This window comes from Lissotriton vulgaris, chromosome 3_1 (assembly GCF_964263255.1).
Source record: "Lissotriton vulgaris chromosome 3_1, aLisVul1.2, whole genome shotgun sequence".
In the NCBI taxonomy this organism is placed as follows: Eukaryota; Metazoa; Chordata; class Amphibia; order Caudata; family Salamandridae; genus Lissotriton; species Lissotriton vulgaris.
Window position 1 is genome coordinate 853,503,867 of NC_141689.1, and position 23,699 is coordinate 853,527,565.

General features: G+C 43.4%; 1 protein-coding gene across 1 annotated transcript in view; it reads right to left on the reverse strand.

Annotated features, from left to right (window-relative positions):
* Nucleotides 1-23,699, reverse strand: part of LRRC2 (leucine rich repeat containing 2) — a 1,061,896-nt gene that overhangs the window by 66,302 nt on the left and 971,895 nt on the right. The window contains exon 8 of the mRNA XM_086961157.1: nt 23,045-23,181. Within this exon, the coding sequence (XP_086817283.1) occupies nt 23,045-23,181 (137 nt within the window). The remainder of the gene's footprint in view (nt 1-23,044; nt 23,182-23,699) is intronic.

The window sequence follows — 23,699 nt, forward strand, 5'->3', positions numbered from 1 at the left end:
CCTCTTTAGAATCCAGTACATCTCTCAGACATGAGCACTTGACACTAGCCACAGGGGACGTTCTCAACATCCCGAACGTGCTGGACACAGTCCTCGAGACGTCCCTCGCTGGCCTTGACACTCTCACTGTAGTGAGTCGTCCGCCACTAGAACACTTTGATGCATGTTACTGCCTGTGCTCGGTCCGGAAAGTAATTAAGGTGCAACCAAGGCTCGTGGTCAACTGCACGTAACCGTACACGGTGTCCAGTGTTTGTCCATGCTCCTGCGACTGTGGCCTGTTATGGAAGGGCGCCCATACACCCAGGCGCACTTTACACTCACCAAATGTCTACAGCCCGCCTCGGGTCCCCCTCGCATGGAGTCTGTGGTGTCTGTGGTATGCTCACAATTTGTTCACAAGGAATCAAAGAACCAGCTGAGTGGCGAACTACACTGCTACAAAACTGTAAAATAACGTTCCATTACCTGCCGAAGCGAAGAATATTTATATGTGCAGGCCCATTTAAACACTTCCCCTGTAGCTGTGAACATTTATCCCCGTGTCCCTGCAAGACCCTGTCTCTGTAGACATGTCACAAAAAACACTTCTATTCGGGGCTGTGTCCTTCTTTCCCTAACCTCACCCCCAGAGTGACGCGCATTTTATCTTTTTAGAAGTGCCGCCAATTCCACAAAATAGTGTTATAAACTAGGAGGGAAACTTACCTGATGTTACTTGAATCTCTTAACGATCTGCATGCTCCACAGCGGGAGGCGAAAGTGAAAGTATTCCTCGCACACGATCTGCCCCCAACCAGACGCCCGAGATACAACCAAATATGAAGGCACAGTACAGTACACTTTTAAAATAAGCTCAGGTGGTGCACGCAATGCAGTTGCTACACACACTGGCTACTCGAGGCTTTAGTTATGCTGCGCAGCGGAGCACACTTGGTGTCCAATCACTAAATCAGGGCTGGCTGCCAAGGATGATTTAGACACTGCTGAAGCGCCGCCCCCGCTTACAAATATGCGCACAACGAGACAACGGGCCAATTAACGCTTAAAGATTAGCCGCCTACAATTTGGATTTTTTCCCAGCACAAATAGGCGACAATATTCCCATTCACTTAGTGCGTGAAAAAAATAACCCAATCTGGCAACACTCATTGCGGCGACATTAATAATTTATTTGGAGACACTGGCAGTACTGTCACTGAGTGTCCCCGAATAAATTATAAATGCCACCGCAACGGACCTCGAGTGCAGCGCGGCCGCCCCCCAATTGTGCCGCCTGGGGCGGACTGCCCCCCCCCCCCCCCTCCCCCCCGACCCCACCTAGCTACGCGGGTGCCTGCAATTCTCTTCCTGCTCAAGCTGATGGTATCCTTTGTTCAAGTTAAGATGGGAGAAGAATTTGGCTCTATTTAATTGCACGATCATGTCAGCTACTTGGGGAGCAGGATGTCTGTCTCTTTTGATTGATTTGATAGCCTAGTTAACAACAACAAGGGACCCCAAATTAGTCAGCCGGGACCTCGGGGAACATACTTTGTACATGCAACAATGGTCCCATGCATACAAGAAATATGTAAAAAAATGAATATAGACAGAGTCAATCTATATTGCGAGTGACATGTCCAGCCGGACAGTGGTCTTCAAAGTTTACTCAATATACACTTCATTAAAACACAAGGAATACATTCCACAATTCAACCAGTGTGGTACACAAGCCTGTGCCCAGCACTAACAGAACGGGTACAGAAGGTGAATTTAGAGAGCGAAGAAGGGCTTTTTAAGGCAAAAGACGTTTTCTGTTATTAATACAGTTGCACAGAATTTGTAAACATAGCACCATTACATCACATAGTAATCACGTTTAGTATTAGGTGCTAAATAGGTCGACGACGTTTCGGACCCCCTATTAAATCACGGGTACCATCATCAGGACATTTCAATGAAAGCCTTAACAGTAATTAGCCTCTAATTGCCGATGAAACCCAATCGGAAACGGCAGTTTTGAAGGTAGTGATGTGATCGCTCACAATCGAGCGCAAAAATGTCCGCGGAACGTAATGGTGTCCGTCGGAGCCTAGGAGTAACCGGGTGAGTCGGTCGACGGGTGTGCTCCCTAGCGTGCTGACCGGCTGGACGTGTCACTCGCAATATAGATTGACTCTGTCTATATTCATTTTTTTACATATTTCTTGTATGCATGGGACCATTGTTGCATGTAGAAAATGATTTGATAGCCTGGCGCATATCAACACAAATGAGTACTGTACCTCCACTGTCCTTTTTTGGCACGACCACTATGGGCAAGACCCATGGCGTAGGGCCTGTGGAGGATTCAATGATGTTATGCTTCAACAATGCTTCTAGATCTTTCTCAACAGCTTCTTGCAAGTGATGTAGTATGGTTTAGGGCCTCTTTTATGCGTGTATGTTATGATAGCATGGCTTTTTAGAAGTTTAAACGCCATTTTACCTTTTGCTGCTTTTTGCACACAACACTGCTGAGCTGTTTTTGCAAGTTAGCTTTCACAAAGGTCTATACATGAGAAAAGGTTTGGTTTTTTACATCTCTAGACATACATCGTGCCCCCAGTCTGTACAATGAGTGCTCAGCTGCCAAGATTATCATAACATGTGAGCCTGTTTATCAGCATGTCCGTGTAACGCATTCTAGACACAACATTTTGGCAGCTGCAAGCCGAGCAAGATTCTGGCGCCTTTATCAGAGCACACTTGCCATAATTTCACACACTTGGAAGATTCCAGGGATACAGAGAGACTTGCCGATTCAGATGTAATTTACACTTACTGAGCGGAAAGGTAATGGGGTCCCTCAAGAGACCTTCTATAGCTTATAATACATAGTTCCTATATAGGGAGGGTGTTTAAACTAGGCGCTGTATCACCTGTTTGCACTATCATTGTTATATGATTCCTCCTTTTGTATTTCATGGAGTTGTAACCATGCTGACCATATTATTTTTAATCATATGTCTGCTTATGTTAACTAAAATACTGCGCATGAGATCACGTCATTAAAATTAATATTTTAACCTTACTGTGTCTCTTTTTCACTCCTGTTGTGGACTGGTATAAGAGTATAACAAAAGAGTGTTCTCACTTCCCACCATTCCTGAGATGGTCCTAAGTCGCATGTTCTAGGTTGTCTAATCATTAGTTACTTTGGTATAGGATGAAGAGCTAATGTGACACTGATTGCTAGCTAGTTGGGGTTTTCTAGGTACTGAGGTGAGTTTATGGTACACCACAATTCACTAATGTCTTAGGTCTCTGTGCACAGTTCTATGTATGAGCAGAAATCCTTGCAACGTGGCACCGCCAACGAGTGTGGTCTTATTGTGAGACACTTGAGTAGTGCTTATATCAGACTACGACCCCCTCACTATTGTTTCTGGTTGACAATAGTGACGGATAAAACCTACCTATAGTTACATAGGTTTCTTCAAGCTTGTTAATTTAAAACGGTTTTCTGTTTGAATTACTACCCAGTGGTGCCTTATTCTATTGCATTGTACTTCTCTATTACTGGTTCGATATGGCTGCAGTTGATATCCCAGCACACAGTTGTGTGGCTGTGCAGAATTATTTGCAGGAATACCTCGATTCTTTAGAGGGACAGGCAGTGGTCTTTGTTGTTTCAGCTGATGCGGTGTACCCTTTTGAGTTGTATTACTCATAGGTTACGTTTCCCGCGGTAGATGCTAATACTGGTGTTTTTCACACTTACACCCCTGCTGATGCTCCTGCTGTGTACGCTCCATATCGGTCAGTGGAATTTCTGATTTCTGCTGGGCAGCATGCAGTTTGGTTTAATGGCACCCTCCCTCACGTTCTTACAGTGGTCAGACAAGGGCTGTTGTCAATTCCAGGCGCTACTTGGTCTGTTTTAGCTGCTTACACCCCGCATCCTCAGGCGGGGCAGCTATCAGCTATACAACGTAGACCCCTGTATGCCTCTGCAGTAGCAGTTATTAGGGGTCTGTTTCATTACATTACCCACAACCTCCCTGGTGGGGCCCCGGGTGGTGTGGCGCATCCAGTTGGCGGTGGCCGGCTGAAGCTTAGTCCAGTCATGGTTAATGCGGTCATGGGCAAGCGTCCCCAGGATAAAGACCAGATGCCTTTTTGGCTTGCCGAGAAATTCGACCAACTGGAAGCAGTATTCCTGAATACTAGTCCTGTGGAGAAGCACAGGATCCTCACAGTTAGTTTGCAGAAAGACTTAGTGCCAGACGTAAATGAATGTACAACTTGGGGTGTGATTTTTGCGGAAGTCTATACTAGGTGCTTTGGTACCGCATCAATGACTGTCCTGCCCTCTGTGATCAAGCGTTTTCAGGATGAATACGGACCAGAGGCGGCTGTGGAGTTGGGAATGCGACTTGTGGGAGCGTTTGACATGGTACTCGATCTCGTCCTTGCTAATTTCAAGGGGAATGCAGTAAGTTTCCAGGTCTCTAATGCTTTGTGTGTTGTCCCCGACGCAGACAAACCCCGTCAATTACCGAAAATTATTACGGAGGCTTATAAGACCGTTGGCCGTAATAGTTTGGGTGTTAAGCCTTTCACTAAGAAAGAGAAACAGCAGCAAACTCAACAAGCGTCATCTGATAAAGATGACTGCCCAAAGGTATAGAAACAAAATTGGAGTAAGAACGAAAAACAGGGGAAGCAGCAGAAACAGGGGTCCCGTCCCGCTTCACCTACACCTGCCCCTGTTGAGCGTACATATGAGTTGCGCGACCGCAGTACTATTAAGTCACTTGATAGATTTCAGGTTCCTGAACAATGTTCTCCTCGCTCTTTGCAGGAAACATCGGTCACAGCCACCGGTGGAAGAGGTGGCGGCAGAGGTCAAGGTGCTCAACAGAGCCGTGAGCAGCCTCGTAAGGCTGACGGAAAAGGCAAGCAGGACGATGCTCCGTGTCAAAGGCCCCAGTTTCAAAGGAAGAAAGTTGCTGCGGTAACAGCGCGATATGCCACAGATAGTGAGAACGCAGCTTCGGAATCTGACATAGCCGCTGACGCTGCTGGACAGCGCGGCGGAGATTACTATTGTTCGAGAGGCGCTGCGTCCACTATTGAAGGTGACAGTGACTGACATCTTCCTTGTAGTTGAGACAGCTGACACTAGAGTGGCTCCACCTGACAGACTTTGTGAAATTGTCCTTGTAATTAAAGGTGACATAGAACGTACCATAAATGTTTTTTGGGGGGAAAATCTGACAACTATCTATGATATTTTGTTGGCGGAAGTCGATTGGCCCCCATCCTTTGTCTTAGCTGCTCCACAAGGGAGGAGGTAATCCTCCCCACTTTCACGCACAAAGTACCAAAGGAGCAGGCTCTGCAGTTTGCAGACGATTGGGCTAAGACGCTTGCGCCGGCGTTGTACCGTACTCACTGTGGATGGGACAAATTTTCCCCTCGACATGAGATTCCCTTGCGGTCGATTCCACAGTCTCAACCCCATTAGTGGTTGTGGTGTGGCTCACTGGTTAGAGGCGGCAGACCCGTAAGCAGAGAACGCCCAGGACCAGGGTTCAATTCCCGACGCGGTAGGGTCGTGGACCAGGGTCAAACGGACTTGATAATTCTCGCCTCGTTGCCTACTCTAACCAGGGAACACACTCGGCCACACTGGGCATTAAGCTTGCCTCATCTCTACAACGGCCCCCCCGCAGACGCCGGGGATGCCTGGTTTCACCTTTGAGATACCCAGAAAAGGACCATCTCACAGGGAAAACCAGGACGGGTTCCCCAGCGGTCTTCAGCGCCAGGATACTCTATGGAGTCGCAGTGCGCTTTACAGGTAAACCCACATTTACATTTACATTTACATTACCCCATGCGATGAGAAGCAAAAGCCTCCGTTGCGGAAATGCTTGAACAATTAGAATATCAAGATGTAATTGAAATGACTGTCTCCGATGAATAACTCACTTTTTACTGTGACCAAGCCAGATGGCTCGTACCGTTTGGTATTGGAGTACCGCCACTTAAACTCACATTGTCGTACGTGTGCTGTGCAGAATACTCACAGTTCTGCTCGTGTGGATAGTCTTGTGTGTAAAAGGTTTAAAACCACACTTGACATATCCAATGGTCTTTTTGCCCACAATCTGTCCTCTCTCAGTGGTCAATGGACCGCTTCACAAGTGGTGGCAAACAGCGCCAATTCCTTCGATTGGCTATGGGCTACACGAATAGCCCTGGCGTTTTTGCCGCCTGCATTGCCTCTCTCCTGGAGAGATTCAACGCAGATGCATGTTCGTATGTTGATGATATTTATCTCACAGACGACGAATTATGGCCACTATAAATTTAAATTTGCAAAATCACACCTTGCAGAGTACTGTCATGCCCGAGGTCCCCATCGAGGCGCCAGGTGCTCCTTTACCTGCTAATGTCCTTGGCTTCTATTTAAGGAGCATCGATGCACCAGAACGCCGCTTTGCGTTCTAGCTATGTGCTCCTTTCCTGTTCTTCCGTCCCCGTAGCGGTTGCCTGACTTACGGTTGTGTGTGTGTGGTGTTTCCGGCCATAATCGTCCAATCCTTCGTACCGGCGTTCGGCTCCTCCGAAGCCCGCTCTATCCCTGGCGGTTCTATTTACCGCGTTTTGTGTGGGGCCTTTTTTGTGTTTCCCTCAAGGGATTTCTCGGAACACGTTTGCTGTAATTCGTGTTTGTTGCACTATTGTTTTCTCCCGTTTTTTCCCCTCTGCCCTGGTGCTCCGCCTGGCTGCCGGGTCTCACTCCGTAGCCCGGCTGGGTGCTGCTTCATCCACTCTCCCCTATCCTGGTGCTCCGCCTTACTGCCGGGTCTCACTCCGTAGTCCGGCCGGGTGCTGCCTTCTCCATACCCTTTTGCCTTGCTGCTCCGCCCGACGGCCGGGTCTTACCCCGTCACCTGGCCGAGTACTGCCTGCTGCACATTCGAATTAGGTCTAGTGGCCGAAGCTGCCTCCCGCTAAGTGAACCTCCCTATTTAGCCTTCCCTTTGGCCGTTTGCTGTGATCCTTCCTTTGGGGCACTTGCATGGACCAGTGTTTGGTGAGTTGTGCTTCTCGGCTACCAGAATCACTGTAACAGCGCGTAGCGCTGCCTCTCTTATATTCCTATCAGTGGTGATTGATGGATGTAACAAGCTTGTGATACTATTGGCAGGTACGCTGTGTATATACATTGGAATAGGGTGAGGTCCTAGCCAAGTGTTCTTCATAATTCACGAGATGAGCTTTACAGAAATATTCTTACACGTACTAGCCTATGTTCGAGGACGAATGTCATAATCTTTGTCTTTTTTATTGCACAGGGAGTCAACACCAGATTTACCCGCCTTTGACATTCCAAAACTCAGACTATTACTGTGGTAGGTGTTAGATATGCATTTGAGATGTATACAAACATATAGCAGAGTATAGGTTGTAACCTTCTTCTTTCCTTACAGCCTGTCTCCTCCTCCAGAGTCCACACAGAGGTGCCACTTTCAGGATCTACTATCTTTTTCCCCTACCTTTCCTTGTTTTGTTTCCCTGTTTTCCCCTGGCGTGCCAACCGATACTCTAGAACCTATTGGAGTCGGACGGCACGTGGGGGACGACTGAGGACTACTCTCCAAGTTCCTGACGCTCCTGCAGAACCAGTCTGGAAACCATTACAAGTACACAGTGTTGTTCCTGAGCTATGAGCTCAACAATGAAGGTAGAGGTTTGGCACCTCACTTCCTGGAGAGATGAGCACTTTTGTGAGCTCCCACAAGACTGAAAAAGCTACAATCTTTACTGGGCTTTTTGAATTTCGGTCGCACCTACATTCCGGAATATGCCCAGCGTATCAAGCCGCTTTATGCGTTGTTACAACCTTCTTTTTCCAAATCGTACTGGCTGCCAGAACATTCAGCCATCTTGCAATCTTTGCAGGCTGATCTTCTTGAATTAAATTCTTGTTGACTCGTGATAACCACACCAACCTGGTAATAAGAATCATGCCAGGGGCGATGGGTTTCACGTACCTCACTTTTAATGAGGGTAACACAGTCCCTATCGCTTACAAGTCACACTTGTACACTTTGGCTGAGTTGCGGTTTTCCACTGTGAAAAATATTTTGACAGCAGTGCAAATGGCAATTCTTAAGGAAAGTGCACTGTTGCAGGGAAAACACATTTTGGTTACTACTCTGTATCCTGCCCTAGAGCATTGATGAAAGCCAGTGTACTGAATTCAAAAGCTTTGCACCCACGGTGGATACAGTGGGCTACATCCTTGACATCCCCGGATGTCACGCTCATTTGTGATTCCTCCCTGGAGACCCAAGAGTACTTGCAGTATGAATTTGTTCATCCTGCTCCTCTGACTATGCGCCCACTTGAGGATTTCCGCTGTATAATTTAAACTGATGGCAGTGGCAAGCAGCTACAGATTCAAAACACGCGTATTCTTCGGCCTGCGCAATTGTGGTTGGTACAATGGTGGATGGTGAATTTAAGTCCGATGTCGTGGATACACAGACATTAGGGGACTGTACCAGCCAGTTGCCAGAACTTCGTCCTCTGATGCTAGCATTGGAGTACGCCAATCCTAGTGTGACTACTCTTATTTTGAGTGACTCTTACTACTGTGTTCCGTCTTACAATGGCAATCTACCCTTCTGGACTCAAAATAATTATCGTGACTCCAAGGGTTGCACAATAAAACATAAAATGATCTGGGTTCGAGTGGCTGAGCTCAAAGAACGACTCCCACTAATTTTTTTAATTCATACTCTTGGTCATCAGTGTGTTGGGGTTCACGCTGTTGGCAGCTGTCTCGCGGATGAGGCTGTGAAGACAGCAGTTGCAACATTTGCAGTGGCAGCGGTTACACGTTCCAAAAGTTAGATTGATGATGACATCTTGGCAGCTATTGCCGCAACAGAGAAGGGATGTAACTACCCTAAGGGTTTCCCTTGTAAATACTCTTATCATTTAAGTCCTGATAAAGTTTGTTATGTGAGAATTAACAACATTGGTGACAGGTTGATTCCCAACGCGGACCGCAGACAGGCTTTGATTACACAGCCCACGCCAGGATGGCTTTGGCGCATGCCGTTGTGTCAGTTACTGTGTCTCGTCTCCAGCAACGATACTGGTGGCAGGGTTTCTACAAACAGACACGTGATTTTGTCCTTCAATGGGGCATTTGTTAGCAAATTAAACCTTCCTCTGCTGCACGCCCACCCCAGACTCAGTTGTACATATCTAATAAACCACTTGCGTGTGTTTATTTAGATCACTGCGTTCCTTTCTCCTCTGATACTGCGTATAAGTACATCTTAGTAGCAGTTGACTCTTGCACGCCCTTTGTCTGGGTGTGGCCTCAAAGGAGAGCTGATTCTAGAACTGTCGTAAGGGATTTGCGTGTGTTTGTGGGAATTTTTGCATGTGGTACCTTCAGTTCAGACCAGGGTCCAGCATTCGCCTCTAAGGCATACAAAGATGCCATGGCTTCATTGGGGGTCCAGGGTAAATTTTCATCTCCATACGGGCCTGAGGGTAAAAGTGTTGTGGAGCGAATGAACCGTGACTTAAAGCAATCCTTGACAGCGCAAGTTTTAGGTGCTGGCAGAGACTGGTTAACCTATCTCAATAGCGTACAACGTGCACTAAATAATCTCGCTAGAAGGTTTCTGGGTGGGCGGACCCCATACGAAATGCTGTTTGGCATCAAGATGTTTGTTCAGGATCTTGATGGTCTAGACATGGTGGTGGGAGCCCCATCCTTTGACGTAGATGAACATTCTAATGTTTTGCAGAACCTACAAAAGACCAGAGACAGTCTTGCAAAGGAACACTTGCCCTCCAGGTCAGATTCGGGTAGTTGGCTGGCTACCCCAAGTTGGAGACTGGTCCGAGAGAAAATCAAGAACAAGAAAGAATTTGGTCCTTCCTATCGAGCTCCAGTTGCCGTACTTGGTGTGCAGGGTAGAAGAACAGTCATTTTACCTCCTCTTCCTGGATGAAAGGGGAACAGGTACATTTCAATTGACAATGTCAGACCACACAGGGTGGCCGATTGTCTATAGTATGACGCCTGCGATTTTGTGTCCAGCAATGGTGCGACACTCTGTTTTGGCCCCGGATCCTGTCGTCGGGCCTGATGTTGCCATTGAAATGAGTCCACTTATGAATCCTTTATTGAATCAACCTGCTGGTGATCCTCTTAATGACACTGAATATACTTACACCACTGACTTGTCTATGCCTGATTTGGAGACCCATGTGGCTAATCAGTCTCGTTTTTCATTTGACACTGGCTTTTCCACATTCAAGCCCCTTCAAAAGTTTTGATTTTTGCTACCTGGTTTAAAAAACATTTTTCTATTCCTCCTTGGTCTTACATTTGGCTGGTGCTTATTGCACTTTTTTTATTCATGTCCATAGGATTTGTGGTGTATTTTTTCCATTTTATCAAGAAAGAACTTCAATTAAAATGATTGATGTAACTTTGGCTCCCCACACCTCTTCGCACATCATGAAGAAGGAGCAGACATTTGTGAATATAACTGCTTGGCCTGTTTTAGATGGGATGCTGTAAAGATTCATGGTCCCACAGAGGTTATTAATGTTTCCAATATACTCCGTGTTTCTATGGGGGATGTGGTTAAACAAAATATTCGCCCTGATGACTGGGACGTTAAAGCTGTAGTAGCTTTGTTTTCTGATTTGAAATATTATGCTGCTTTCGATGCTGAAGATTTATATTTGGTATCCGCAAACTATGGTGATTTGTGCTGTTACCAGCATTTTGGCAATCACTTTCTGCATAAGACAAATTCCTTTAGAAATGTGGTAAACTACACACAGTGGGAGCACTGTCCCGCACCGGCGGAAGACAGCTCAAAAACATTTTTGAAAAAGTTGACCTATTTTACTGATGTTGATCAATCAAACCCTAATGCGTTTTATTTTAAGTTGACTGAGAAGTCCTCTTCCAAGGTTAGACTTACGCACACTAAATTACTGTATTCGAAGTCCTTTACTGATCAGTTGGCTGTTGGGGGCTGTGATCTGTGGAAAGATACTATTGATCTTAAATCCGTTTGGGGTTCTAAAAGGTGGCAAGTGCACAGCACTGAGGCTTTGCATCGTGCATGTCTCATCCCAAACCATATGTTGTTTCTGAATTACACTATTTCACAAACCACCTGCTTTGGATTGGCTACTTCTAAAAAATTAAATGCTCCTTCATTACCTGATTTGTCTTAGTTTCCCCATTGGAATAATTATACCAGTAATTCCCTTAGTCACATACAGGCCCTGTTAAGAAATTCCTCTTTAATATTTCCAGCATTTGTCCCGAAGGCTGGTTGCTATGGAAAAAAAGTCCAGATTCCTGCCAGCACTGTTTTCTGGGTCTGACCCCTGGCTATACAGAGGTTAGAGTTGATCCCCGTTTTCAGACTCAACATTCGGTCACCACCTATTCTGTAGGCAAATTATGCCAGAGTTAGATCAGACATTCATCCTTAGCGTCTGTTAAGCTTCATTTATCCAAGCTCACTGACACTGTTGATTTAAATGATTTGCCGCAGGCAGATCGAAAAGATGGATATGAGCTGCTTACAATGAGGTTTGGAAACTGTCACAAATTGAAGCAGCTTCTAGGCTTAGAGCTATTGATCAGGCCAATTTAGAAGAAGTGCTTGCCGTTGTAGGTAATAGCATTAACACCCTTTCTGCCCGAATTTACACTCTAGATAATATTGTGTCATCTGTAGTTGATATTGTACAGGAAGAAGTTGCCGTACTGTATCAAGGGCAAAATCAATTGTGTTCTGTTATGCAGTTTGCATGGACCCTACAAACTTTGAAAAATGGTCAAGTTTCATGGGATTACATGAACATGAGTTTATTATTTCTGCCTTTCAAATTGACTCTTAAACAACAATTTATGTCAATGAAGGATGCCACGTTTTCACTGTTGTATATTGAAAAGTTAGAACCTTTACCCTTTTCAGTAGTGGAATCCAATTCAGCAGTTTGGCTCATCCATGGGTTGATAACTCTACCTTTTCTCCTTTTCAAATTTGAGTCCTGCATGAAACACTATGCGATAGGCAGGTTTGAGACCCTGGGTGGAGCTTATCTTCATGAGGTCTGGAATCTCCCATTCACAAATAGGTGTTTGAGGGATGGAAAGGAAGTTTATTTAAATGGCGAAGATTGCACCACGAAACTAGATCATTCATTAACATGCAGAAATCTTCAATTGCACGGTTCTTGTAATGTGCTTGCACCAAACTTAGCCTGTGTTCTGAATGGTACTCCAGTCCCGGCCATTACACCGACATTCACATTGCTTGCAAACGGTAGTTATTTATTATTAAATAATGAAGAGTGTTGTGGGATGCATGCTGAAATTCCTTATATTGTTACGGTTTCCCAGCATATAATTTGCTGCAAGAATGTGTTGTTCTTTCCTCCACCGCATGGCAGGCTCGATGTTTACATCTGGCCCTCTATTTCGACCTTGAAAGCAGAGTTCAACAAGATGAGTCGAATATGAGCTCTTTTGACCCAGAAGGAAGTCCCCCTTACATCTGCACGTGAGACATTCATCCTTCACATTGCAAATACTCGTACTGAGGTAAATGCCTTGTTAAACACAGAGCTGCCCCTGCATTTCGGTGCTTTGATTCACACAATCTTATATGCCTCGTCGACCACTGGCCTGGCACTTTTTTTTTAAAGTAGTATGTTCTGGTCTTGTGATCTCATTTCAAACTATATTTGATGTGATCCCTGCATTTTTTTATTCAATTTTTTTGAGTGTCTTTGGCGGTTTCCCTTTGCTTCTGGCTTTAGGCGCGGGCATACTGCTGTTAATTTGTTTACTGCAAAATGGATGCACAGTCTGTGCCCCACAACGATCTGTTCCGCCTGCTCCACCTTCGTAACCAGATGCTAGAGTACTATGGATCGCTGCCTCTGGCGATTGAGTGTGGTGTATGGTTTATCTTTCCGGTTTTCATTTTTCACTTGCGTGCAGCCTGTTTTCCATTGCCTGGATTGTGGATTTGAATGGGCCCTTGATTTGTGTCTCTGCAACACAGTGTCTCCTGACCTGGATTTTAATCTACTAATGAGTCCTTTAATTCCTCATGAACTAGATTGTTCTAGTCCCAGGATTATGTCCTGCTCAGCAGCTCATGGGGTTCTAGGCAATTAGAACATTTGGACTGCGGCCAATGACTTTCTGGCGCACAGTTATCTTGAAGTAAGCCCGAGTTGTCCTCTGAAGGTACTAGAGAATCTGGCAATCAAGGAACATGTATGTTCTTTCCCTTTACCTAATTGGATGGCTGAAATGTTCATGGATGATAACAACGACTTCCTACTGGAGGCAGTTGCAATGTACGGTGCTTATACGCTGTTGAATTGAAGTACAGATTTTTTTCACGCTTCATAAACACGTACTGAACTCATGAACATTTTTGCTTTTAATGTCTTCATTATTCCTTACAGGTTTGAGGTCTTTTTTTCTCACCATGGCTGCCCGTGATTGGGTTCACTGACTTTTTTATTCCCAATTCTCAAGTTTGGCAAAATTCCTGAACTTGGTTCTGTCTCATTCGAACTAGAACTCTGCGTTCTATGAAGCTTGCCCCAGTTATTGTGCATTCCCCGAACAAGGGAGGGTGTATTATGGTTTAGGGCACTTTTTTTGCGTGCATGTTATGTTAGCATGGCGTATTAGAAGTTTAAACGCCATTTTACCTTTTGCTGCTATTTGCACACAACACTGCTTAGCTGTTTTTGCAAGTTAGCTTTCACGAAGGTCTGTACATGAGAAAAGGTTTGTTTTTCGACATCTTTAGACATACATAGTGCACCCAGTCTATACAGTGAGTGCTGAGCCACCAAGGTTATAATAACATGTGAGCCTGTTTATCGGCATGTCCGTGAAACACATTTTAGATACAACATTTTGGCAGCTGCGAGCCGAGCAAGATTCTGATGCCCGTATCATAGCACACTTGGCATAATTACACACACTTGGAAGATTCCGGGGATGCAGAGAGACTTGCCGATCCAGATGTAATTTACACTTACTGAGCGGAAGGTAATGGGGTCCCCCAAAACAAGCTCAAGAGACCTTCTATAGCTTATAATACATAGTTCCTATATAGGAAGGGTGTTTAAACTAGGCGCTGTATCACCTGTTTGCACTATCATTGTAATATAATTCCTCCTTTTGTATTTTATGGAGTTGTAACCATGCTGACCATATTATTTTTAATCATATGTCTGTTTATGTTGACTAAAATACTGCGCATGAGGAGATCACGTCGTTAAAATAAATATTTTAACCTTACTGTGTCTCTTTTTTACTCCTGTTGTGGACTGGCATGAGAGTATAACACAAGAGTGTTCTCACTTCCCACCATTCCTGAGATGGTCCTAAGTCGCATGTTCTAGGTTGTCTAATCATTGATTACTTAGCTATAGGTCGAAGAGCTAATGGGACACTGATTGCTATCTGGTTGGGGTTTTCTAGGTACTGAGGTGAGTTTCTGGTATACCACAATTCACTAATGTCCTAGGTCTGTGTGCAAATCCTTGCAACAGTGAAAAGCAACTCTCCGGTGCTGTTGTGTAAACAGAGTGAACGCCCTCATTAATATGATGTTGCACTTTTATTGTCCTGAGTTTCACTCAACCATGAAACAACAGGAACTGACTTACAGTTTCAGACTGAGTACGAAGGTTGTAGTTGAGAGATATCAGTTCTATGTCAGCAGCAATGGCAAAGGTGAGTAGGCATGCACTGGTTGAAGTTTCTTGAAAGGACATGGATTGGCACTTGCACCAATGTCGTTTTGATGCATAGCATGTTTGCATGGAATGACCCTTGACTCTGCAGTGGTCCAGAAGCAGCCCACATGTATGCCTTTCAGCCTGACGGAGTAAGGCGAAGTACAAGGGACAGGCTGTTAAACTTTTCCATGAGCATGATGTTAATCGAGGCACCACTGCTTACAGTAAAAGTTATTCAGACCCTCCAGCATTTCGCGATTCACAAAAAAATCGCGAAATCGGCAGATTAGCGCGATGGCCGCGATATTTGCTGATTTGGCCGCTAAAAAGGGTCTCCGTGAATAAAGGAAATAATTAAGGATTCTTAATGGTTGCAATGTGGCGCTTACGTCACTAGGTGTCGCTGTTGAGCCGTAAGATAGTTGCTTCCTAATGGTCTGAATTTTATTGCTAACTCGGCAGACTGACTTGTTATCGTGTCACATACAACTTAGTCTTGCTAGCAGTGGTGCAGCTCATCATGTGTGCCAGTGGGGCCGTGACCCTGTCACCACGGTGACCCCGTGCGGCTCACCACCGCGGCAGCCGGACGACCGTGTAGTTCGGCTTGACAGAGAAGACCCGCGTTGTTCCAGTAAGTGTTTACAGTCGGTTTTAATTACTCAAGTTTTCGCCACTGCCGGGCAGGCGCTGGTGACATGGCCGGGCAGTTGCAGCTGTACTTCTTTGCAGCTCCTCTGAAGCAAAGAGGGCATGGTTTTGTTTTCGCTATGGGGACACCACAGAGAAGTCAGACGAGGGCATATCTTTATCGTGGCTCTCATGCTCCTGACCTTCCCCGCCCCCCAGACAGCATAATGACTGTGTCTCTGATGTCGCTGGTCGCCCTTCAATTTCACACCCAAGGAGCCGAGAGAGGCCCCTCGGTACCATGTCGTTATAAGCAAAACAGAGCCCCACTGCAGCTCCGGGAACAGCTGCCATCCTGGGACCGTAATAATTAGGGGGTCATTACAAAAATAATCACGTTCCAAAGAACAGCGCTGTGCATTTGTTAGAGGTATACTTTTTGTTCTTTGACTAAATATTTACCTCTAATGACTTTATTTTCCAGATTGAGTTACATTCTAACTTGGTTTTAATGAGTGTCACAGCGTTAAATTGGTGACTACTTCAGCATCCATCAAGAATGTTAACACATTTTGGGTCTGTAAAGGAGAAGAAATATTGGTAAAAGCTATTGTCAAACGGGTTCTTAATTTGCACTGCTATCATTAGGTTAAAAAAAGGGCTGGTTCCAAGAAGAAGTTATGAAAAAATGAAACTTGCCCGAAAAAAGCTATTGAGAGCTGTCTTTAATTCATCACAAAGTGTCACACATAACCAAATGAAATATTACACATAAACATAAACATCCTCTTACTTCCTCCAGCAACAATTGCTCCAACGAACTGCCATCACAAGTCAGCCTTGTGTACTCAATATCAATATTGCATAATCTGCATGGTGCGGCTGAGATTATCTTCTGAGCAGGTACAGTGCCTGCTTGCCCCCTGTTGCTGAGCGCTGCTGTCATGCAGTCTAAGTCCCGTTAGTGGCCTTCCGTTTCTGGTACTTCTAAGCAATTTTAAGATATAATTAGAGCTTTTTGTTGCTCAGTGGATAGTAATTTCTAATTGTTGTATGTTTAACGCATCTTCATTGCTTGATTTTGCTTGTGAGAATGTCACTCATATTCGTTGAAATGTCACTCATAATTACACTAAAATTATGAAAATGTCACACATAGTCTGAAACCTTGGCAGCTATGATTTTTTATTAAGCAAAACAAAACCTGCAAGTGGGGGGCCCGGAGAACAACAAAATCAGAGAGTTTCCTCCCGGCAAGTGGATGACTTTTCACCCTGTGGGTGCCAGTAACGTAACAAGAGAATTCTGTTGGCCTTTGCAGATTGACTCTTTCAGTGCGCATGGCATGGTTTTTAAAGGTGAAGATTGCACCTGATAATGTACATTCACACAAATTGGTGAAATAGCTAGTAAGCAGGAGGTGACCTCCCTATGCAGTCTGTCTCACTTATTTGGATCAGCCACTAGGATCCTGTGCCCTAGGGTGCCTGAGGAAGAGGTTTCCTGCATCACAGATCAAGGAGGGAGTGGTACCTGGCAGGGGTACATACATGGGCACTAGAACATCCCAGGGAGAAATCCAGCTCCTTCCTGCGAGGTTAGGACCAGAGCTGTGCTTCTGTAGAGTTGCAGACACTTTAAACATGCCTATTGCAAAGTGGAATATTGTGCTGAAACCGTTTCCATTGATTTCAGACTGAAAATGAATGATTTTGAGTAAAATAAAGTGCCGCAAAAATGCCGCTAAATTTCCATATTTGTGCCGCTAAATTTCCATATTTGTGCCGCTAAATTTGCTAATCCATGCCGCTATATCCTGGGGGGTCTGGTTATTGGTTGACCATTCACTTTCAGTGTGATTTTGGGACAGTGATCAAATAAAGTTTGTCATTTAGCTTGGTGGATGTTTTTTGAACCGTGGTCTTTACAAACAGCTGATGTCAACATACTTGCATCTTGTTTTCACTTCTGCCTGCTTTTCACAATCAGGGCCGGTTCAGGATTGGCCATTCCTACTTCTACTTAAGCAGCTTGTTCATCTTTTTGTTCTTCTGCTCTTGCAGACATTAGTATTTTCCACAGACTGTGCATTTCTCTAGTATGCACCTTCTAAATGAATTGGAAAGGCAGCCATCAATGATTCTGAGATGCATGGTTCTTCGTTGGTGAATTCATAGAACTTGCAATGCTGAATGAGTGTATCAAGTCTTTCAACAAACTCATCCATTGTTTCATCAACCTGTTGTTGTGCTTGGATGAAGATGTATCTTTCATAAAGTCGACATTTGGCATTGGATTGAACTTGGCTTCCAAAGCTTCTTTTATCTTTTGGTACGATTTTCCTTTAGTTGGCGAGACTTCCCTTATCACTTCTTTCACTCCATCACCAGGAAGGTTCTTTAACTATTTAATGATCTTATCATCTTATTCTAGTACATCTATTAAGTCATCAAATGTATCTATCCATGCAGCCCACTTGACACCAGTGTTCTGTTTCTTTTTCATGTCGGATGGCAGTAGTGGTTTCAGGAATGCAGCTGCTGTGTATTTCGTGCTCTCTTCTGAAGACATAGAGTTGGCACATGCTGTCTAAGCGACCGCAATGGAGAATAGCCCGTAGCACCTGCAACTTCTGTAAACACAACTTGTGTGTTTATACTTGGGTCTCCATGTCTGGTCAAATGTAGTATGACACTTCACTCACTTGTGACGGTAAGTTCCTACTTTTGTACCTGGTTATCACTGCCTTTAGCATTTGCTTTGCATGGATAATGATTATTTGTTAAGGCGCAAACCAATATCTTTCCTTTCAGCCTTATCAGCACATTCTGGAAGGCTTTTCGAATGCGCTCCCCTGTCGGGCCTTCGACTTTTTCAAGGGCTGTGTATGGGCTGACTCCACAGACACTGACCTCAGACTGCTTCACATCGATTTGTGGCACACATGCCAGCATAAGCAGTTAGCTGTGGCGTTTCAAACTCTCATGGAGAGAAGTTTCCTTTCTTCTTGGCGTGTCCCTTACTCTTCACCAGGTGTAGCCTTCTCTCCAGTCAGTGAGCATGCAAATTAAACATGCCACACATGGAGCTCTGTAACATTCGTCTTTATTCTTCAGCAGAGGATCACACACTGCACCCATTGTGTCATGATTTTAATAACCACACATCAATACCTCACAGCTGCTTGCATAATTCTTGTTTAAAGTCTTCCCAAACAGCAAGGATTCTACTGCTCAATCATTCTAAAGACTACTCTACAACCAGGTGGGATTGATTTGAGAGAAAGGATTTAAACCTGCTGAGAACTGTGGGGCATATTATCAAGATGGTTTATCTCCGCTTATTTGGCCTTAAAAGCCAAGAAAGCGGAGATAAAATTATCTCCCTGTTACCTAGCTGTCGCTAACACCAGTTAGCGACAGCTAGTAGGAGATAGCGACCATCTTGGGCCCCACTTTGCATGTCAGTGATATTTATCACTAATGACATGCAAAGTGGGCATGCCAAGGTGTTAGCGACTGGAAATAGTCGCTAACATCGCTATCTCCTATTACCAACTTATGGAGATATTCGAGCTAAGCGCGAATATCTCCAAAAACTAACACCTGCCCTGAGCAGTTCTTAGCCATGTTATCCAATTAGAGGTGGATAACATGGCTAAGAGCATTAGCTCGGTAATGCATGAATATTGCGGACTTTTCAGCGATATTCATGCATTGCGGCCGATTTTTATCGCATTTGCGATAAACCTTGGTAATACCAAGGTTTATCTGCGATAAACATCGCCGCAGCTCAGCAGTAAATTTTTGTCTCTAACCAAGCAATAGCGATAATTATCGCTATTGCTTGGTAATATGCCCCTGTGTCTTTTTAGGTCAATTCTGCTTTCAACTGCTTTCAGTAGAATTTCATGATAGACGATATTGAAGGCTGTCATCAAGTTGAGTAAAGTTAGAATGCAAGAACCTCCTTTATTCAGAATTTGTGGCAGTTTCAGTGCTGGGACTCATTCTGAATCCTGTCTCAGAGAGTGAGGGCAACAGGTTGTCTTTATTGAATTTGTTTAATTGTGTTGCAATGGCTTTTTGATGACCTTACCCAGCCAGGGGTTGTTCAAAATAGATTTTAGTTCTCCAAGGCTTCCGGATTAGAGCTGGATTTTTGTAGTCTTGCAGTGAGTTGTGTTAGTTTAAGGCGGTTTGGATACATTCCCTGATATAGGAAGAAATAGACTAGTGCACACTAGTATGATGCTAAAAAACAGAAAGTTACTTTTTATTATTGAAGCAAGTGAGGGATGCTTGAAATAGTGCACTGGACATAATTCCTTGATTTAAGTGTTTTAGTAGGTTGAATGAGCTCCATGTATTTCATGCTCTAGGAAATAATGTAGTATGTCATCTTCTATATTTTCATAAATTTGTTCCAGAATCATGAGTGCGATTTAGGCTCCGAAGTATTCGCTTTAATTATTTTTTTAAACAAATTTGGCTGAGTATTGTGTAAGATCAGTTTGATTCTGTATTTGTGGTGCTTTGTCCTTTTGTATTGCAGTTTTGTAGTTTTTCTTGCTACTTTTAGTTTCGATATGCTTTTGATAGTAGATTTGTTGAGAACCCAGAGTTTCTTAAGGCTCTTAATTTAACCATGAGTAGGAGGTTTCTGGCAGTTTTCCATCTTTTAGGATCTTCCTTGTCAACAAATGTGTCCACTTCTCGCTTATAGGTAGTTGTAATGGTATTGATGTCTGATTTAAAATCCAGGGTATCTAGTTGATGGATGAGAATATTTTTTAAGGAATTTTCAGAGATGTTCCTGTATTTCCTGACTAGAATTTTGTCTTTTGTTGGGGTTTCAGGGACAAGCTGGCCTTGAATTAAATTGAGAAGTGTATGGTGAACTGATCTGACTATTCAGCCTCTACGGGGTTTGTGAGAGAGATTACCTCTCTGAATGTTTATATCAAGTCTAATACTCTTCCTTTGGTGTGAGCAGGGGTGGAGATTAGTTGACTCAGATTGAAGAATTTTGTGGTGCTGAGTAATTCCTGATACAGTTTAAGTTTGTTTTTACACCAGTGTTTGTTGAAATTTCCTAAGTATATGTTGTTGGAAGATTGCATTTCACTCAGAGAGAAATACGCAGCGATCTGTTATATGAAGTATTTTGAGGATTTTGATGATCTGTAAATTATGTGTAGAAAGGGGAATGTATGTAAGGATGGCTACTTTGATGTATTCGCATGATGAGGAGGTAAGTATGGATATTAGTTTAAAGGCATCATGCTTTTGAAGACTAAAATTAGACATCTTTCTATTTGTGACTGTTTTTCAACTCAGAGGGTCTATGCCATTTTGGGAAAAGCTGTTTAGTGCTGTTTGATTCTAAGAAAGTTGAGATTTGTGAGTGATAGGTATATGCAGAACTGACCTAGTGTAGAACACCATGGATGCCAAGGATTTCTGGGGTGGAAGGGCAGTAAGTCTTGGTTTTATTGTTCAATATTATTTTACATGTTACATCTTTTTGGGCCAATTAACAAAGGCATTTAAGAGTATGTGAAGTAGTACTCTTGCAGTAAATTCTGAACCTACTTAGCAAGCATTGGCAAAGCCAGTAGGTCTGGCGCTGGCTGCCAACCTTTTGGCAATTCTTGTTTTGTTTTCATTGATCTTGTTTTATTTTTCAGGAAGCTGTTAAGCCCTCCTTAATATACACAAAAGCATTGGCTAAAGGCAAAAATATTGTTTTGGTCTCAAAAAGCACATATTACTATGGTACTCCTTGGCACTGGAGGAAACTACTTTGTGTGTTGATGCGCTGCTTGTGAAAGGGCAGGAAGTCATAATTCATAGTAAATTTAGCCAATGGCTGAAGTGGGCTGACACATTGCGCTTGATATATGCTGGAGTGGGTGGAAGAAAAATGTCAATGACAGCACTAAAGAGTAATTGACAAAGTCTGGCTGAAAACCCCTATAGATAACTGTGTTACACACATGCTGCTCTGAAATAGCACAGACTTAATAAAAGCTAATTAATCTGACATTGGATGCAGCCTCTTGGCTTCAGGAAAGAAGGAACGTAAGAGATGAAGCAAGAAAAACATAGGAAAGAAAGAAAAAAGGACAGATGGAAAGAAAGAAGAAATAAAGTAAGGAGGAACGAAGGAAATTAAGAAAGAAGGAAAGATGAAAGAAAGAAAAGAAAGAAAAAGAAAGATGACGGCAAGAAAGAAAAAGGAATGGACCGGAAAAAATAAAGAATGAAAAAACAAATGAATGATGGTAAAAGGGAAAAGAAGGAAATTAAAAAGAAAGAAGGGGAGAAAGAAAGAAAATGTAAGAAACAAAGAAACAAAGAGAAAGAAGGAAGGAAAGATAAAATAGCAAAGAGGAAAGATGGAAAGAAAAAGGAAATGAAAGAGATAGGCAGGAAAGCAAGAAAAGGGAAAGAAAGAAAGAAAAAAGGAGCAAGCAAAAAATGAAAGTGCCAAGAAGGAAAAAAATAAATAAAGAAGGACAGAAAGAAGGAATGGCTGACAGAAAATTAGGTTTGCAAAGATAGAGCACCCTGATGAGCTTATATTCAGGATTCTTGTGAACTGCTGGTATGATGTGAAAAAGTAGCAGCCAGTAAACAAAAGCCACTTCAAAAGCAATTTGCAACAGCATTGGCAGGAGACAGGAACTGACAAAGCTGAAAATGTGCCCTGTGTTTTCATCTGGAAGAAAGGGTCCTTCCATCTGGTAGAAAGGGCCCTTCCATCACATCAGGTTCTACCAAAAAAAGAGCAGCACTAAAGTAATATGAAAGTAAAAACAAAAACTCTGGCACTGAAGGGAACTACCTTGTGTGTGGATGTGCTCATTATGAAAGGGCTAAATGCAGTCACTCAGTAAAGTTAGCCAGTGGCTGTAATGTGCGGAAGCAAAATGTGAATGACGCAAGAGTAATGAATGGCGAGAGGTGGCTGAAAGCCACTTCATGTAAGTATATTATACCTTTAATTTTAGTAAAATCAATAGGTCTTTGTTAATACCAGACCTAAAATGGATTTGTGAGTGGTAGAAGAAATGCAATGGAAGCATGTTGAACTCTCACACAGTCATACCTTTGTGGACAATAGTAGAAATGTAACATGATTTTTTACAGGTATTTTCATTTGCACTTTTAAGCTTACACGACCATGGTACTATGCAGCAGTGCACCAATATTCACCTTTTTCACGAGGGATATGTAGGATGGACAATTTTCCAAAAGATAAAACAGGAAATTAAATAGATGTTTATTCCATTTCAATAACTTCTTCATCCAACGAATACAGTATTTCTCCAATGTGCACGTGCACACTTAAGGTTAGAGATCACAAGCACACTCAGAAATGTATGTCGATCTAATGTACTCGTGCGCATACCATTTCCAAACTTCGGTGAATCAGTAAATAATGTGCAAATCTCCACAATGTACGTTCAGAGATTTACAGCATACTTTGTAAACCAAAATTACTGGTAATTTTTATGTTCTCTTTATAAGTGAAAGTTTACCTACTGTTATGACAGACATAAAAATGGGCGTGTGTTTCCTTGAAAACTTACCTCTTTCCGCTAAATCCTCAATGTAGGCTTTCATGAACTCCTTCTCAAACTGTTCAAAATCTCTGCTGCTTTCTATGTCTTCCTTATGTTTTGAATCCACGTCAATGTTGACAGGGCCCTCCCGCAGGCTCACAAATCTGTTAGAGGAGAGAAATGTTAGATGCCTTAGACACCTCGATCACTGCCCTTTAATTAGAGAGTACATCATTATTAGAAGCTTGTTTTAAGTCTCGACGATGGTCCTCATTAAAAGCCTTCATATACAAATGTATAACTAATGTTAAAGTCACCTGGGACGCACAAAGAATGCCCAAATTTACAACCCGTTACACCACACCTGCCTGTGATGAGCACCGTCCATTTTATGACCCTCAGAAAGGGTACACGCTACATTTTGTGCCCATTTAGGCACCAGAAAATGGGGCACTCAGTGTCAAGTAGCCTTTTCTATTGTCATTTTCTGAGTATATTTGAATAAAATATGGGAGATTATTATTATGTACATGTAATCTCCATTGAAGTCTTTTTTATCAAAATAATTGTTTGATATCAGGTCACGACTGTAATAAGAAAATTACACCACTACTTTCCTATTACAAGCAAGGAGAGACATCACTCCCTAGTCCTGTAGGAGACCACAGAGGAGGTGGCATTA